General features: G+C 34.4%; 1 protein-coding gene across 1 annotated transcript in view; it reads left to right on the forward strand.

Annotated features, from left to right (window-relative positions):
- The window catches only part of LOC150093652 (glycerophosphocholine cholinephosphodiesterase ENPP6-like), a 92,202-nt gene extending 90,906 nt beyond the window's left edge, over positions 1-1,296 (forward strand). Inside the window, exon 8 of the mRNA XM_090412808.1 lies at positions 667-1,296. Coding sequence (XP_090268934.1) covers positions 667-908 — 242 coding nt within the window. The 3' untranslated portion in view covers positions 909-1,296. The remainder of the gene's footprint in view (positions 1-666) is intronic.
- The last annotated feature ends 15,710 nt before the right edge of the window (positions 1,297-17,006 follow it).

Below are 17,006 nucleotides of genomic sequence, written 5' to 3' on the forward strand. Positions count from 1 at the left end.
AGTAGAGCAGAGTTATGAAGGTAACTTATGTTCTTGTATTCTTATTTCCTTGTATGTTCTTTCTTGTGGTTATATCAGTTGCTTTAATATCATTTTTGTTCTAGGTGTTTATCAGAACTTTCCAGAACCCCCTTATCTATGCATAATACACATACTCCATGTGTATCATGCTTTGTGAAATTATATTCCATTGGTCTAAATTTCATTTCCCTGTGCTGTTTTATTTATGAAAACTAATCTTTGAAACCACTTAGATAGATGAAGTAAAGCAGTAATGACTGCTCAGGACACTGCTTGTGAAAAGTGTATCTTCCTAAATACTGGTACTTGTTTATTTGGCATTTTGCTGCATTAGACAGTGTTAATCTCAGCCATCAAGATATCTAGTTTTGGCTCACTATATGTATCCTGCCTTCAAAACAACGATGCTTCAATTATCTGATCCTTGTTAACCTACTTTTGGTACAGCACATTGTAATTGTCTCTTCACGTATCCATCCTTCAATTATCAGAACAGAAAATTGCCTTCCCATTGTGGTTGGATAAATGGTAGATTACTGTATATGAAACATTGAATGAAATAAAAATCATTTATTTCATTCCATTTATTTCATTTCAATGTTTTTAACATATAATATGTGCATTATCCTATAATCTTTTGTTTAGGTTTGAAAAGAGGTTACGTGTCATCACCTTTAGAAATGGTAGATCATTACAACTTAATGTGCCATATACTAAAAATTCCTCCTCTACCAAATAATGGATCTTGGGCCAGAATTCAAGATATGTTAAGTGAAAGATCTGAAGATAATTGGAACATAATTCTGTTTGTATTTGGAGGACTAATATCAATAATTACTGCCACGTTCTGTATAAAATGCAAAAGAGGTAATCGAAAGCAGGATTAAGTTATATGATAACCTCTCTATCCAGCCTTATAATAATCCAGAACTCAAAAATAAATTGTGAGATTTACAGTCCATGTAAATTTGATTAACTGCTGCCCATTGCATATTTTTAAAAATATACTTCAGCTAGATACATTTTGAGTTCTGAAAGGTTCTGATTTCTGATGATATCTACTGGAAGGAATTCAGTGGATATCATCTGTTTATGCTATGTTGTGTGAAAGAAAATTTACCTGTGTTTTAAAATATTCTGTGCATCTTGCAAAATGTTAACAGAAAATATTAATGCTATTAAATGTATCTGCTTCCTTTGTTTCATATGGAAACTTGAAATAAAAGAAAAAAAAGGTATTAAAGTGTTTTATTTAGAAAGACAATATTCACTCCTTCACTTTAACATAATAGTGAAGGTGTAACAATACAATGTATTTTGTTTGCTACACATAGACCAACATAAAGTGCATGTAACATATATTAGAAATTTTAAGAAAAATTAAGCATCAGAGTGCAGTAGTTGTGTAATCTGTGTGTTCAGTATTTTTATGATTTTTACTTAATTTTTATGTTCCTGTAATTTGAAATTTTTATTAAGTTTTAATTGCAATGATATTTTTAAAATTAAAAATATCACCAATAAGTAAAGGCAAAAATCAGTCCTTTATTATTCTATTTTTAAACATCCAATCATAGCCAAGGCAGATCAAGTTCTGTGAGTGCTCTGGTGATATTTTTTCTTTAAGATAAATTGGCTTTGATGACAAATGTTAATTTTTTTACTTCTGAGAAATGGGTATTTTATCTTTATTCTAAACATTTAAAGCTTTTTTCCCCCCTTCATAATAATAACTCTGTCTCCAATAGATAATGAACATAATAGGAACTGTTCAAATTTCTAATATTCCAGGTCTGAACTTTCAAGAAATCACTTGAAACAACTGTCAGGTTAGTAAAATTCTTAAAAAATTGAAAAGAAATAAAAAAACTAATAACAATAAGTTGAAGATGTTCGGGATTTTGCAAAATCTCAGTCTAAATACAGTCATGAGATTAGATCTGGACCAGTTTGAAGAACAACACAACTATGTCCTTCACTTGGAAAAGATCTGAGTTGAAATCTCATCATGACAAGAGGAATCTTTATATGGACTCTTTCAGTTGAAGGTGAGTTATGTAATCTTATATGGAAATAGCAGGGTTTTTCAACCTCATGCAGACAAATTGGCCAGAGAACAAACAAACATACAAAAGTACTGTTGCTGGTAGATTTCATAGTATATATATATATATACGTGTGTGTGTGGATTATGTAATGTATTAAGTAACAGTAGATGTGTAATATGCATCGTTGATTATGTAGTGTGTAGATGATGTAAAGCATTGCCTCACAATGAGTCCTTGGACTCCAAGGATAAATGCCAAGAATAATTGATAGACAGCCATCAAGAATAATATGCAGTAGAGCAGACTCCTGAAGACTGTAGGTGACCAATAATGTGCCACAAGACTCTTCACTCAAGCCACTACTGTTTAATTTATACATTAACAATGTTGCTAATGTATAAATTAAAGTTGTTTTCTGATGACACTAAGCTTTAAAGTAAATGAAACATAATGACCCTGCATAGCAATTTAAAGAGATTGACACCATGAGTAATTGTGGGAAGCTTTTGGTATTGAGACCACATTATAATGTAAATAAAGAGTTTAATAAAACAATAAGCAATTATAACCCTACAAGTTTCATGAGTATCAGACCTCATCATGGCATGGCTACTAATACAAAAACATTTTACACAACAAAAGACTATAAACAGTTAATTGCACATATTAAATGTTATCATAACTTCACAACCGTTACATATAAATAAGAAACCAAAATAAAAATGTTAAATTCATTACTGCATGTGTATCAGATCACTGCTAGTCGTTGCTGTCATGTTCTGTGGCATCATGCATGTCATATCCTAGGTCTGTGGCAGTTACATTTTTAATGAAAGCAGACCAGGCTTGATGTAAGATTAAGCCTTGATTTTTGTCACATTGTGTGTGGACCCTAAGCATAAATATTGGGAACAAAAAGAAAGACTTGCCATAGGTTCCCCCCCTTTCTCCAGTCCTAGTCAATCTATTTATGGAAAATTTTGAAACGAATGCAATTAAAAAAAAAACCTATCAGAAGAAACCAAAAATTTGGTTTCTTTGGTTTTGGTTACTTTGCATTATCGATATTTTTATTATTTGGTCGGGAACAGTGGATGAGCTAATTAATTTTGAAGACTATCTGAACAGCTTGCATCCCAACATAAAATTCACTCTTAAAATGGAAAAGCATGAAAAGTTACCATTCCTTGATATCCTTGTTGAAGTAAATGCAGAAGAAAAAGGATTATCCATATACAGAAAACCTACCACAACAGGAAGATTTTTAAATGCTGCTTCATATCATCATCTATTACAAAAGATAGGCATGATTTAAACATTATGAGATAGAGCATATAGTATATCAAGCATGTCAATTAAAAGGAATGAAGAACTGCATTACCTGAGACAGAACCTCTGACTTAATGGGTATGAACCCAAGATGATCAACAAAATTCTTAATACACCTCCTGCTTACCCTTACTTAAACAAGATTTTAAGAATAATCACACTACCTTACATGAAGAATGTTACAGACAAAGTGGCTATGTTACTCTATGAGTACAACATCAAAACTTTTTACCTTTGTGTAAAATATCCAGATTCTTACATCAACCAATCTGCATGTCTGAACACATCAGAAAAAAAAAAAAAAATCTGAACACATAAAAGACATTAAAAAAAGAAGACAGCATAAATCAGGACTGACATTCCACACAACTACCACAGGCCATCAAGTAGTTTGGCAACAAACAAAAGTGTCATATTGATCATAATTGTTTTACAAGGAAGTTCATGCATCCCCACACAGTATATCAAAAATCAAGGCTTGATCTTATGCCAACTATGGTCTGCTTTCATTACAAATCTAACTGTTATGGACATAGGATATGACACTCCTGATACCACAGAATGTGACAACAACAACTAGCATTGTTCCAACGCACATACAGTAATGAATTTAACGGTTTTATTGTGGTTTAAATTAAGCATATTTGGTCGTTTGAAAATTAAACATACAAACTTATTGTTTTAATACTGACCATATGTAATGCACACAAACATCTTACATTCTTTGCCTACCAGTTTCACTAGCAAACTGTCTAGCTTTTTCAAGGCGTTGACAGAAAAGCTTAAAAAAACTAGTAAATGCAAATTGAAAGGAAAATGAAAAACGTTGTGAACAATCTAGTAGCTAAAAAGGTTACACGTTCGCGTGACAGAGACTGAGAGGACTTATTGTTCTTATACGTTATCACGCATGCGTGTTTGTTGTAAATGCATAATGTGATTACTGGCTAGCTGTAGTTCAGATAGATTTAGAGAGAGGATCAGGTTTTTCCACAAACTGTTCAGAATAGTACCCTGATTTCTGTTAAGGTTTCCACTGGTTATTAACACTATTGTGGCTTCCTTGAATAAATGATGTCTGTAGTTTTCATCCAAATATGGCATGGAGGTGTTTTGCCACTCTATCGTGTGGTTAGACGTACAGAAATGATGTGCTAAACCAGAAGAAATACTTCTGTTGTGGTTTACATCACCAACATGTTCTTTTTGTCTGGTAAACTCCGTGAAGTTTGTCCGATGTAGGCAAAATCAACTCAATACATAAGATAAAATTTACTCTGGAAGTAGAAAACAACAGCCAACTGCATTTTTTAGACATCTTGATAAAGAGACAATCAAATAGTGTCAAATTACCTATTTACAGAAAGCCTACAGACACTGGAAGATATCTTCATTATACTTCATTCCATCACAGAACACACAAACTGAGCATTATCATAATAATGAAACTGAGCATATACAAATTTTACCTTTCCCCACACAAAGTAAGATAAAAGTACACCAACAGTATATCCAGTAGCATGTGAAAACATGTCGTTGAGTCATCTGCACAAAAGGTTCATTTTTTTTTAACCTTTTCTGAAGGACCAGTCAGGGTAGGGCATGGTAAGTGTAAACAGTACTATAAGAAAATACCATAAAGTCGAGTGACTTTGGACTTAAGGTAATCGTTCATCCACTGCAGCTGCTGTTTTTGTGTTGTGGTGTTTTGTGTTTGGTAATGTAAAAATAATGGGTGAGCCACAAATTCTTTGAAAGTTTCTTTGTGAAAAGTTCTAATTGTTTAGAATTTTGTAACAGAAAGTTAACAAAATATACGATCAGAGCTAATAATCAGTGAAATAATAATAAATAATTATTTATTTGTGGTGCCATATGAAGTAATCTAAGAAGAAGAAGAATGAAGGAAAACGATTATGAAAAATCGACAGTGGGTGAAAAATACGAAATTTCAGTTATCATTGGGATAATTGATTGCCAATTTCTTTTGGGTAAGAGTTCAAATTTATTTCCTAAAGAAATTTATATTTCTGATGGAATTATTGTAAGATATGCATTGACAAAATCACCTTGTAGTTGGAAAGAATTACCTGAAAGAGTTAAAAAAACAGAATTCTTGGTTAATAAAATATAACCATCAGCTGAAGTGGGAAATTGGTTCACTATCTCTGGACAAACTAAGAAATTGGATGATAGAATCAACATGCAAATATCAAATAATACTCGTCAAAGGAAGATAAAAATCAAAAACATTAACGAGGTTAATAGGGAGTCCTGTTCTTGATTTAAATGAAATTGGATGCCCAAAACGTGAAAACATAACGTGTACTTTTAAATGCTTTTGGAAACAACGAAAGATTCTGTGCTTTTAATAATTCTCAGAAGTATATGTATTGGTTTCAAAAAAATAAATATGCAACCCTTAATTTTACTACAGTAATAAATTCCCAACGATCACCAAATGAAAAATTAACTTTCAGATGAGAATCACATTGTCAAAAACCACATGATGGCAATTCCACAAGCATGGGAAAGAACCTTTGATGTATTTTTCAATTTATTTATTTTCTGTATGTTAGATTCAGTAAATACAATTTGTAAATAATATTTCATTCAAATGAACAAATTGGGTGTCATTGATGTGTAATACAAAATTTAAGTAAGACCATAACGTTTTTTTTTTCCTTGTGAAATTTCATACCACAAAGTAACCAGAGACTTTTTTTTTTTTGACTCAGTGAATTAAAAGTCTTATTTGTTCATGCAACCTCTCAAATATTTCATGAAACTGTCAATTAGAACCAAAAGGAATAATCGGGTATTAAATTAATAGCCAGAATTTTAGTGGAGAAGATTTCACCTGAAAAGTTACATACTGTAAGAATTTGGCTATTTTACAGAGCCATTTGTTAATAATATTACAGTCAAATAAAGGGTAACATAGAAATTAACAGTATATGTTACAGAGCTAATATTCGTTTGAAATAATAAGAAATAACTATTTATTTGTTGTGCTGGCAAAAGAAATTTCTAAAAGAAAATGCAACACCGAGTTCAAAACCTTGTTTGCAGCATATATTCGTTACTTAAAATTACTAATGCTAAAGAAAAAAATAAATTAAATAAATAAATTTCAGTTACAGAAATAGGTTAAGAGAACAAGGAATCGCAGGTAAAATTAATAGTCAATATTGGTTTTAAAAATTAAATGTAAGCATTAATTTACTACAGCAATAATTTCCCACGGGAATGAAGAATGAATAATTTTAGGATAAGTGTCATCACTATCATGTGAATGCTAATCACTTAGTCATATGTAAGTATTTGAGAAACATCCAAACTTGGGAAAATGATACCTTTTGAACAATACCGCAATTTACGGATGTGACTCATGTCATCTTCATGAAAGACTCCTTTGAAGAAAACTGCAATTTGTAGTAACCGTTCTCTGGGGGGGATATTGCTTATGACGATAACATAGCATCTACAGGCTGAAATCTAAAGGGCGTAGTACTCTACTATTTCAGGTTACAGTATTTACAGAAATTTCGTTCTTTGTGGTGCTTGTGTTGTGGATATAAAATTCAACTATTTTGGAATTTTTTTGGAATATTCGTATTTAGAAGAGCCATTCTAGAAAGCTGTAAGTAATTTAAATTATCATTAGAATTTCTAGAATACATACAAAAGGTTTTGTAATCCATTTAACTGTCCGTTTATTTTAATTTATTTATTTAAAAATACCGTAGAAACATCAGCATATAATGAAATTATTCAGAAAAGCATAGTAACAAGATGGTCCCATTCTGGAAAGAAATGTAAGTTAATTTTTTTTTTCTTAACTTAAACATAATTGATAATTGTAATTTCAATAATCAATGCGCATATGTTTCGGTAAGCGTAATTCTAATACTGAATACTTTTTATGCATTCGTGACATCTGTAAATTCTTCTTTCTGCATATTGCATTGTAAATAATATCTGTGAAATAAATATGTAAACTTAAAAGAACAAACATGATGTGTTGTGCATGTTTAAGTAACATCGCTTTCGAAATCGCCGTGAATTCACACACGATTTGTTTATTTATTTATTTATTTATTGAACTTTAAGATCTTAATTTTAGACAAATCAAAATATTCGAATGAATTATGAATAAAATATGAATTTGAATTAGAATATGAATATAGAAGAAAATACAGATGAGCTCTGAAAAAAAAGTGTGTGTTTGAGGGACACCAGTATATAATTAAATTATTCAGAAAAGCTCGAAACACTGCCGCCCTTAAACAGGAAAGAAACACTCCAAAATGTATTGGAAAATTAGTACAGCCATCTATAGAAGAAAAAACTATGTTTGAGTGACATTAGTATATATAATTAAATCATTCAGAAAATCCAAAACACGGCCGCAATCACGACTCTACTCTAAAAATTCCCACCCTTTAACAGGAAAGAAATACCCCATAATGTATTGGAAATTAGTACACCCATCTATAGACAACCAAACAAAACATGACAATGATGGATGTGTGTCACCCTGGGAAAATTCCAAGATATCTTATCTCAAAAACATCACCCACAATTCCATAGCCAAACCAAAACACCATGTGATATCACAAAGAGACATGTTCCCCAGAAATTTCCAAACACAAAACGTCACGATTATCTCTAAATATCACCAAACACACCACGTGATGTCCCTGACAGACGAGGGCCCCAGCGAAATTCCAAACATTCCAAAATCAATAACAACAATCATTCACGTCACGATTCCTGATCTTATCTTGATCTTGATCTTGATCTAATCAGAAGTGTCCCACCAATCACGACACGATTCCTTATACAATAATATATCATCCTTTCCATTCAAAACAATAACGTAACTTATTTACAAATAACATCACTTATCTTCATCAGATAATAAACATTCACGTCACGATTTCTTATCTTGATCTGGTCAAAAGTGTCCCACCAATCACGACACGATTCCTTATCCACTAATATATCTCCCTTTTCCATTCAAAACAATAACGTCACTTATTTACAAATAACAAATGACGTCACTTATCTACATCTGATAAAAACACACACCCACCACGCGATCCCTTATCTTGATCTGGTCACTAGTACCCCACCAATCACAACACGAATCCTTATCTCTACCATCACCCATAATTCCATACGCGAACCAAAACACGAATTCACGTCACTGACACATATGCCCCCCAGGGAAATTCAAAACCCATGGCGTCACACACAATGACGTCATCAAATGAACAACCAATCACGTTACGATTCCTTATCTTGATCTGGTCACTAGTGCCTCCCATACTACTTGACTTAAACCTGATTTTAAGAGGAACCTGTCGCATTGTAAATTAATTAATAAAGAAACACGTAAAAACCACAGTAATATCTTTAATTAGTAAAAGGACAAATATTTCGTTCTAAAATTAATAGTACATTTTCAGTGTCTGTTACAGTAATAGGAATTGAATACAAGCAAAACGTTCAGTGGATCACCTGTTAAAATACAGTTGTTCCCATGTGGTAGGAAATAATAGGAAAATAATAAATTTAATCTATTGAGATAAATAGTTTTTTTACATAAGATAAAAGTCTCCCAGATCTTTGAGAGAGACAGTCATTTCTATTTAAATTCGGTCGGTGCAAGATAGTTTCACAACTTTCTTTGAATAAGCGTTCATATTCGAATCTGCATCTATGGAGAAACAGCTTTATCCCACTGGACACTATGAGTAGAGTCAATACTGTGCTGTGCCAGACCAGGCTTCAGAGGGTTGTTAAAAAAAAAAAATCAGCTAACACCTTTTTATTCCCGTATACGGGGAGTAGGCGAGACCATTTAGCCCTATCTAACTTTTGGAGACTGAGTGGGCAGTTCAATCTCCACTGGTACCAATCAGAGATAGATGGCCCAAGGCTATCACTAATTAAGCGGTGCACAGTGAAGAGAGACGGCTCAAATGTGCCGCCATCTCGTGGTCCTTAACCCTAACACAATATATTTAATGTCTGAAATAATGTGGGTTCTACGGTCGATTTTCTTGAGTTTACGGGACGAAAAACCCGCTTGCCCATGCCGGAGATCGACTAACTCGGGAACCGACCGAAAAAAGGCTTAGAAAAATTTCCTCTAGTCGCCGACTAGACTCGAAACCAAGTCTTCCTGCGTGCGGCCAAGCGCCGTGGTATGCAAACGCCACATCCGCCACATGAGCTACACAGGCTTATGAGGTTTGTTATTATCAATATAATATTGATGTTCTTTTATTCTTTTTTCCAAAGAATGGCCAGTTTGTCCAAAATAAGAGACATCGTAAGGAGATTGAACTGCCCACTCAGTCTCCAAAAGTTAGATAGGGCTAATTGGCCTCGCCTACTCCCCGTATACTGGAATAAAAAGGCGTTAGCTGATTTTTTTTTCGTATTCGCAAGGTATTTGGTAAACGCCAGCCAAAGATAGAGAAGACAGTTTATCCTTTGTAGAAGGTAATGTTAGAATCAATTGATACTTTTTCACAATTCTACCTATAGGTTCTGAGATTCTTGGAATGTATGGAATAGGAACTCTGCAGACTGTTAAAGAAGCTGTAGGTATTGGAACATAAGAGTCGAGTATCTGTTGGATTTGATTGGAGTTGTAATCATTTGATTCCATTAACTTTTTAATGATGGAAAGTTTTTTGTAAGATTATTGGGGAAGAGCAAACTTTATGTGCTCTATGAATTAGCGAATTAAGAATGCCAAATTTTTGAGACATGTGGTGCACAGACGTTTTGTGAATGTATCTGCCAGTGAAGACGCTTGTAGATAAGGTACCAGAAGACGTTCTAGTAAGGAGGATGTCCAAAAATGGTCAAGTACCAGAGTTTTCTTTTTCAATAGTGAATTGAATGTGTGTGTGAAGGTTATTTATCCGTTGTAGAAAAGTGGAAAGTTCATCTTCAGTGTGTGGCCAAACAGCAAAAACATCATCGACGTAACGGTACCAAAGAGATGGTTGAGGATGAATGGATGAGAACATAGTATCTTCGAATTGTTTCAAATAGTAGTTTGCCAAAGGTGGAGACAGAGGGCTACCCATGGCAGTACCTTCAATTTGTTTGTAGATTTTATTTTTCCAACTGAAATAACCTGAGTGGATGGCATATTCGAATATTCTTGCGATATCTGGAGGGTAATCTTCATATAAAGAATTGATAAAATTGAAAATTGAAACAAAATAAGTAGCACTTATTTTCTACCTTCCCATAAATTTAATCATTTCTGTAGCTATCCCATCATGCCCCGCTGTTTTACTTAATTTTATTTTCTTAACAGGTACTTTTATTTCTTCCATTGCAACCTCATTCTGTTCTTCGAAGAGGCTAGGAGCTAGCTATTTCTCTGAATTAGTTTTCCATTTTCTGTTTTCCATATGTTACTTAGCTGCGATAACTTCTTCTGTTTTCTATATTTCTTTGAGCTTTATACCTTTCTTATTCTTTCTGGCCATCATTGAAGATAGCTATCCTTCAATGATGGCCAAAAAGATATCCGATGATATGAAGGATATATGATCCTACAGAAACTTCGGTTTTGAAATCAAACATGTCTTTTAAGGCTCTTTCTTTAAAGAAATCTCGCCTGACTGCTTTCCTTCAAAATAAAATTATCTGAGCGCGTGCACTATTTATCGCTGTTGAGGATCTTTGTAGGAGACGCCGAACATGATTTGAATCTACTCTATTTTTTAAATAGCGCAGTATCGAATTAAGTCGTGTTTAAGCGGGACAAGCTGGACCAAATTTATATTGTCTGTAATGTTATCACCGCCATCAGCTTCAATTTCTTAGTGCAATTAGCTCAGTTAAGTAAGTTTGAGCGCGGTTAGTAGTTGGAAGGGGTCCAATCGTTCGATGCTGTTGGCACACTCTCCCTCGATGAGTCTTTGGACTCCCTGGAGGTGTCTAATAATAATAATAATTAATGATAATTTAGTTTACCTTAGCGTTAAGAAAAATGAATACAGTAACACAGTATTGTACTTAAATTAGTGATGTCGTAAAAAATAAATAAATAATCAGTTAACGCCTTTTATTCTCTTATAGGGAGTAGTTGCACAAACTTAAAATATTCTCAAGTTTGTGCAATGAAAATGACAACATTTCAGACGACTGACAATTTCGAAACTTGCAATTTTTCTAAAAGCATAATACGAAATGTTTAACAACGGTGTTTATTTTTCTTTATAATTTTAGAAAATGCTTTTTTTTATTTCAAAAAATCCTAAATATTGGATATAAATCCTAAAAATCCTTAATTAAGAATTGGAAATTGCGCGTACACACCATGTCTGAAATAAAAATGCAAAACAATAATCCTGTCCTTCTCATCCGTCTAGGACGGGTTGAGTCCCTCTCATAATGAGCGGTTACTGGCGTATTAATGCAGCCGGATCGCCACTCCTCTGCTGCATCCCTATTGGAAGTATTTATGACTGTATTCCGTGTGCGTTCACGGGGCTGGTTTGCCTGATTGCGGGATGGAAAACTCTAGATAAACTCTGGGGGAAAGCCCTGCTGTCCACGCCCAAGATCGGCTAACTTGGCTATGGCTAAGGGAAATCCTTCAACTCCTCACGTCACCGACGGGAATCGAACCTAGGACACTCTTTCCCCAGGCGTATGGTTGCGAAGCGCACAGCCACTAGGCTAACCGCGCGAGGACATCATCATTATTATGGCCGCGCGGTTAGCCTAAGTCTGTGCGCTTCGCAACCATATGCCTGAGGAAGGAGTGTTCTAGGTTCGATTCCCGTCGGTGACGTGAGAAGTTGAAGGATCTTCCTCAGCCATAGCCAAGTTAGACGGTCTTGAGCGTGGAAGGTAGAGTTTTTTCCTCAGTTTATCCTGGGGTTTCATCACGCACAGCAGGCAAACCGGCCTTGAGATCTCAACACTACAGGACATAGGATACACCGGGGCGTAGAGCTGACCACCTTATCTTGTGAACGGTTTGCGGTCCGATGATTAATAAACCCTCGACACTCAAGATAAAAGAGAGTAAAAAAAGAAAATGAGATGAGAGAGATAATAATAATAATTAATTAATAAAATAAAGTATGTTGACAACTACATTTACGCTGAAGTACAGGAAAATCGGCCACAAAACACAATGTAATTTAAAGATAACCAGCGTAGATGGTCGGCTGTGTGGAATACAGTGCCCTCCCGCAATTAGTCCTTAAACTCCTTGAAGGGTAAATAATAATAATAATACTGTAATAAGTGTCAAAGTGCATGTGGCATCACCGCGTTATTAACAGAAGTGTCTATTATCAATTTTCCGAATGGCAAGTCTTATTATTACTAATTTCGTAAAGAAATTATGGATTCTGTTGACAAGAATATTTTTTAGCATGCAGCTTTACGGATCAAAAAACTAGTTGAAGGAAAGGTCACAGGTAATCAGCAAGGTCTGGCTTGCCATCTCATCCTGATAATGTACATAATCTTTGTGTACCACATCTCAGTATGGTTTGTTTACCTTACAGGTCATGCTTTTAATGCAATATGGCAGTGTGAATATTATACCTCGGTCATTGTTAACTCATTCACAAGACAGCTATTTCCTTTCCTTCTTTATGTTGCTTCAGGGCGTGCCACCACTGCTAAAATAGTCTTTCTTTGAGTCAAGCATCTAAGAAACGCCTCTTCCCCTCTTTTATCCCCACAAAAGTTCGCTGACTGCTCCCTTTCTAACTTTGCCAGGTAAACCCAGAAGCTAACTGTCATTTTCAACTTCAACTAGTTATAAAGACTGGGAATGGGGGGAAGTGGATGGTGAAAGGAGCAGTAAGACTGTCCTACTAAAAATCCTACGCAGTCAATGTTTTCTCCTTTTTATTGGATTTTAAGTCTGGTAGGGAAAATTTTTCGGGGTCAAGAGCTGACACGTTGTTTGAGGATTTAAGTGTGCCACTTCGGTCAGCGTTCTGATTTATTTCGGAGAACGCAGGTGTCTCATCTGCACAGACTGTCAATTTAGTTTAGACGCAAACGTTCTCTATATAGGTCAGCGTCGGCAAGAAAGCTGCATCCAACTTTCCACTGCACCATTAGTGAGCCGACCGGTTCTATCCCTGAAAAGGATAAACACTGCCAGAACAATGACCGCCTTTTGGAACGTCATAAACGTGGCTGTAATTGATTACTCTCTCTTTCCCCTCATATCATCCATCTGCTTGTATGGATTTATTTCGAGGAAAGATCATAATGTGTGTGTGTGTGTGTGTGTGTGTGTGTGTGTGTACACGTACTTCAATAAATAAATAAAATGTGTAAAATTTCAGATATTTATGAAGAAATGCTGCATAGCAATCCAGCCTTTTTTTTTTTTTTTTTTTTTTTTTTTTGCACAATAGGCAGGGCTCAACAAATTATTCAAAATCCTACTCGCCATTCCCCAAACTCCCATATTTTTATTGTGTCAAGAAGTCAACAGAAGTTCCATAAGTTTATCAGTGGCGCTGCATCTGTTTTTTTTTTTTTTAAGTTAAAAAGATTTTGTTCAGACAGTTATTCTTTGTTAATTAAACTATATATATATATATATATATATATATATATATATATATATATATATATATATATATATATATATATATATATATATATATATATTATTATTATATTTTGTGTTCAATCGTCTGCTGACAAAACCTACTCCCCAGGAGCGAGTGGGCGAGCATATGTGGTGAGCTTTGACAATAGGATTATTTGTCACAATGTATCTTTCATTACTAGGAGACAGCATTTTGCTGAGTTTGATTTATTAACGAGGATTAGCTAGATTTCATAATTAGGTCTAGCGGATGAAAAAGAAAAGTGATTATGCGAGTCCGTTCTTAAATGATTAAAATGTTAGATCAACTTTTTTGTTATTGTTATTCATTCCGAAATGGCATGCTTACTTGTTCTGAGATATTTCATTCATCGAAATGCAGTGTCCAAATGCATGAATGGAGTTATTGTCAGAATGTGTTCGAAGTTAGACTTGACACTTTCTGAGATATTTAGGTTTAGGTCTCTCACAGTGTGTTTTGTTTGTTTGTGGAAGACTTAAACTTTCTTTGTGGTGCTTTGAATAGGCTCTGTTTGTGGTTTGGTGAGGATGAATTATACCACTCGCATAATCACTTTTCTTTTATAAATTAATTATCATGTGAAGAGATTCTGATTTGAAAATATGCTATGAAGATGTTTGCGCCTGCTCTATGTCAGGACAAATTCTTAAATAATTTCCTTGAACTACTTACTACCAGTCCACGTCTATCCTCATAATTAACAGCTCAAATGTATGAGCAAAGTGTTGAGTTCGTTGTCTTTATAAGTTTGTTGACTGAATGGCATGGCTTATCTTATATGCCTCTTCTTCATATATTATTAAGAAAAATACAACTTGCCAGAATAAAAAGCATGTCAAGTAATGTAGACAGACGACTTGGCAGTAATTCGTTTTCCACTTCGCTCTTCGTGTAATCGGGTTGTAAAGCAAATTGTTGAGATCGAAACTGATCATAATGGACAGATAGATAAATGTATGTCACACGCACGCACGCACAGATTGTTATTTATTCTACTAATAATCATCCAGGATATCCGTAAAGTGTATTTCTGTTACATTTATGTTATTGTACAAACAGTGTGAACGAAGTTATTCGAGCTCCTCATAAGTAGTTTTCTCTTTCATGGGATGACTAGAAAAAATCTTTTATTAATCGAAAGAATTTATGAGAAATTATGTTAGATCTATAAAGAACTATGAATCTATGAAAACTGGATATCAGAAATGTTGAATCATGGGAGAAAAAAGCATCCGTGGCTTTCAGACTTGTTTTTTTTTTTTTCAATTTAGAAACAGTTTTTTAAAAAAAAATATAAAAAAAACATTTAGTGACTGAATTTTGATGAAACAATTCAAAACCTCATTGAGTTGATTGATTTTATATGAATCTGTGAATATACGACAGACTGTAAATCTCGCTTACTTACTTACTTACTGTAGAGACCATTGAACTTTTTAAAGCCCCTTCAGGTGGTGATCACACATCGGGCGATTAAATTCCTTTCCCGCAAAATAGAAAACATCGATGTCCATCCAACCCATTAGCTAGAGAGAGAGAGAGAGAGAGAGAGCTAAGTTGATATGCAGTATCTTTAAACTCTTTGTTTTATTGCATAAAACTTCCTTATTTTCTTTTTTTAGCCCAGGCAGTCAGAGAGTTCTTTTGAGGTTGTCTTATTTGTCGTAATTGCTTCATATAAGATACTTTGAACTCGAGTTACAGCACTACCCATTACGGAAAAAGGAATAATAGCAACATTTTAAAAAAATGGAGCAGAGGTATCATTAGTGGCCAGGGACTAAGACAAAAATTAATATCAACCGCCAACAGACACTTTTTTCCTGAATGGTTATGGTATCGAGCCTGAAAAGCTGCTTTAACGAGGACAAAATGTTTAACAAAGAATACATTCATCATATATTGTAGCGGTTATATCCCCTGCATTAATAATATTACCTACAAATCTCTCCCTCTCCCTCTCTCTCTCTCTCCATGAAAAAAAGAAAGAAAGAAAGAAAGAAAATGGTGCATAACGCAATGTTCGCAACCCATTTATAGAAATGATTTTGACGACCTCCTTCCTGAGGTCTCCCAAACCTATACATGCTCAGGATATAATGATATAAAATCCTTATATGCTGAATAAAAATACACTATGTAAAAATCATGTGTTTACTAAATACACATGTTGCGAATGCTGAAAAGCAACATGTGTAAGACCGGGAAGTCATGGAAATTATGCCATAGCATGCATACAAGAAACGTGAATTTAAAAACGAAGAAAAAATAAACGAAATAAAAAAAGCAAAAGAAAAAGAAATAAAAAAGATGAAAAGTCAGGATTTCACATATCCAGACTACGAAATAAAAAAAACGACGGTAACTGGAAAGCCAAAACTTTTTCCATTATATTTCCGCAATCTCCTTCCCTCCCTCCCCACGCACACACAAACACACACACACACCACTCATACAAACGCATGTGATGAGAATAACATGATCCTCGGATAGATTCCGAGGATCATGTTATTCTGAGAATGAGAGGAGAGGAGGAATCAATCGACCGTGAGATGCTGTGATTGATTCATTCAATCCAATACCCTTGGAGGGTAATGGATGGCAATGCTGTAGCTAATGAAGTTCTAACTGAGGCTCGGCTATTGCTGTTACCCTCCTGCCATGATCAGAGCTTTAATAGCTCAATAACACTTTATCCCTACACTGTCCTCTACAGATAACGGGGAAGATGAAAAGCATTCTTGCTTCGCCCCTTTAAGCCAGTCCTTATAAGGACTATAAGGACTAATCAATGACTAACAAAGATGACAATAACATAGATACGACAATAAAAATAGAACCAAGATGGCGGACACCCTTACGTATGATGTAGAATTCACTACTATTTTGTTTTAAGTAAAATTTATTCATTATCATTGATTTCGTGATATGTGCGCTCAAAAGGTGTACAGGA

The sequence above is a fragment of the Typopeltis vanoorti genome, chromosome 23 (genome assembly GCF_054136105.1).
Source record: "Typopeltis vanoorti isolate ZY-2024b chromosome 23, IOZ_Tvanoo_1.0, whole genome shotgun sequence".
Lineage (NCBI taxonomy): Eukaryota > Metazoa > Arthropoda > Arachnida > Uropygi > Thelyphonidae > Typopeltis > Typopeltis vanoorti.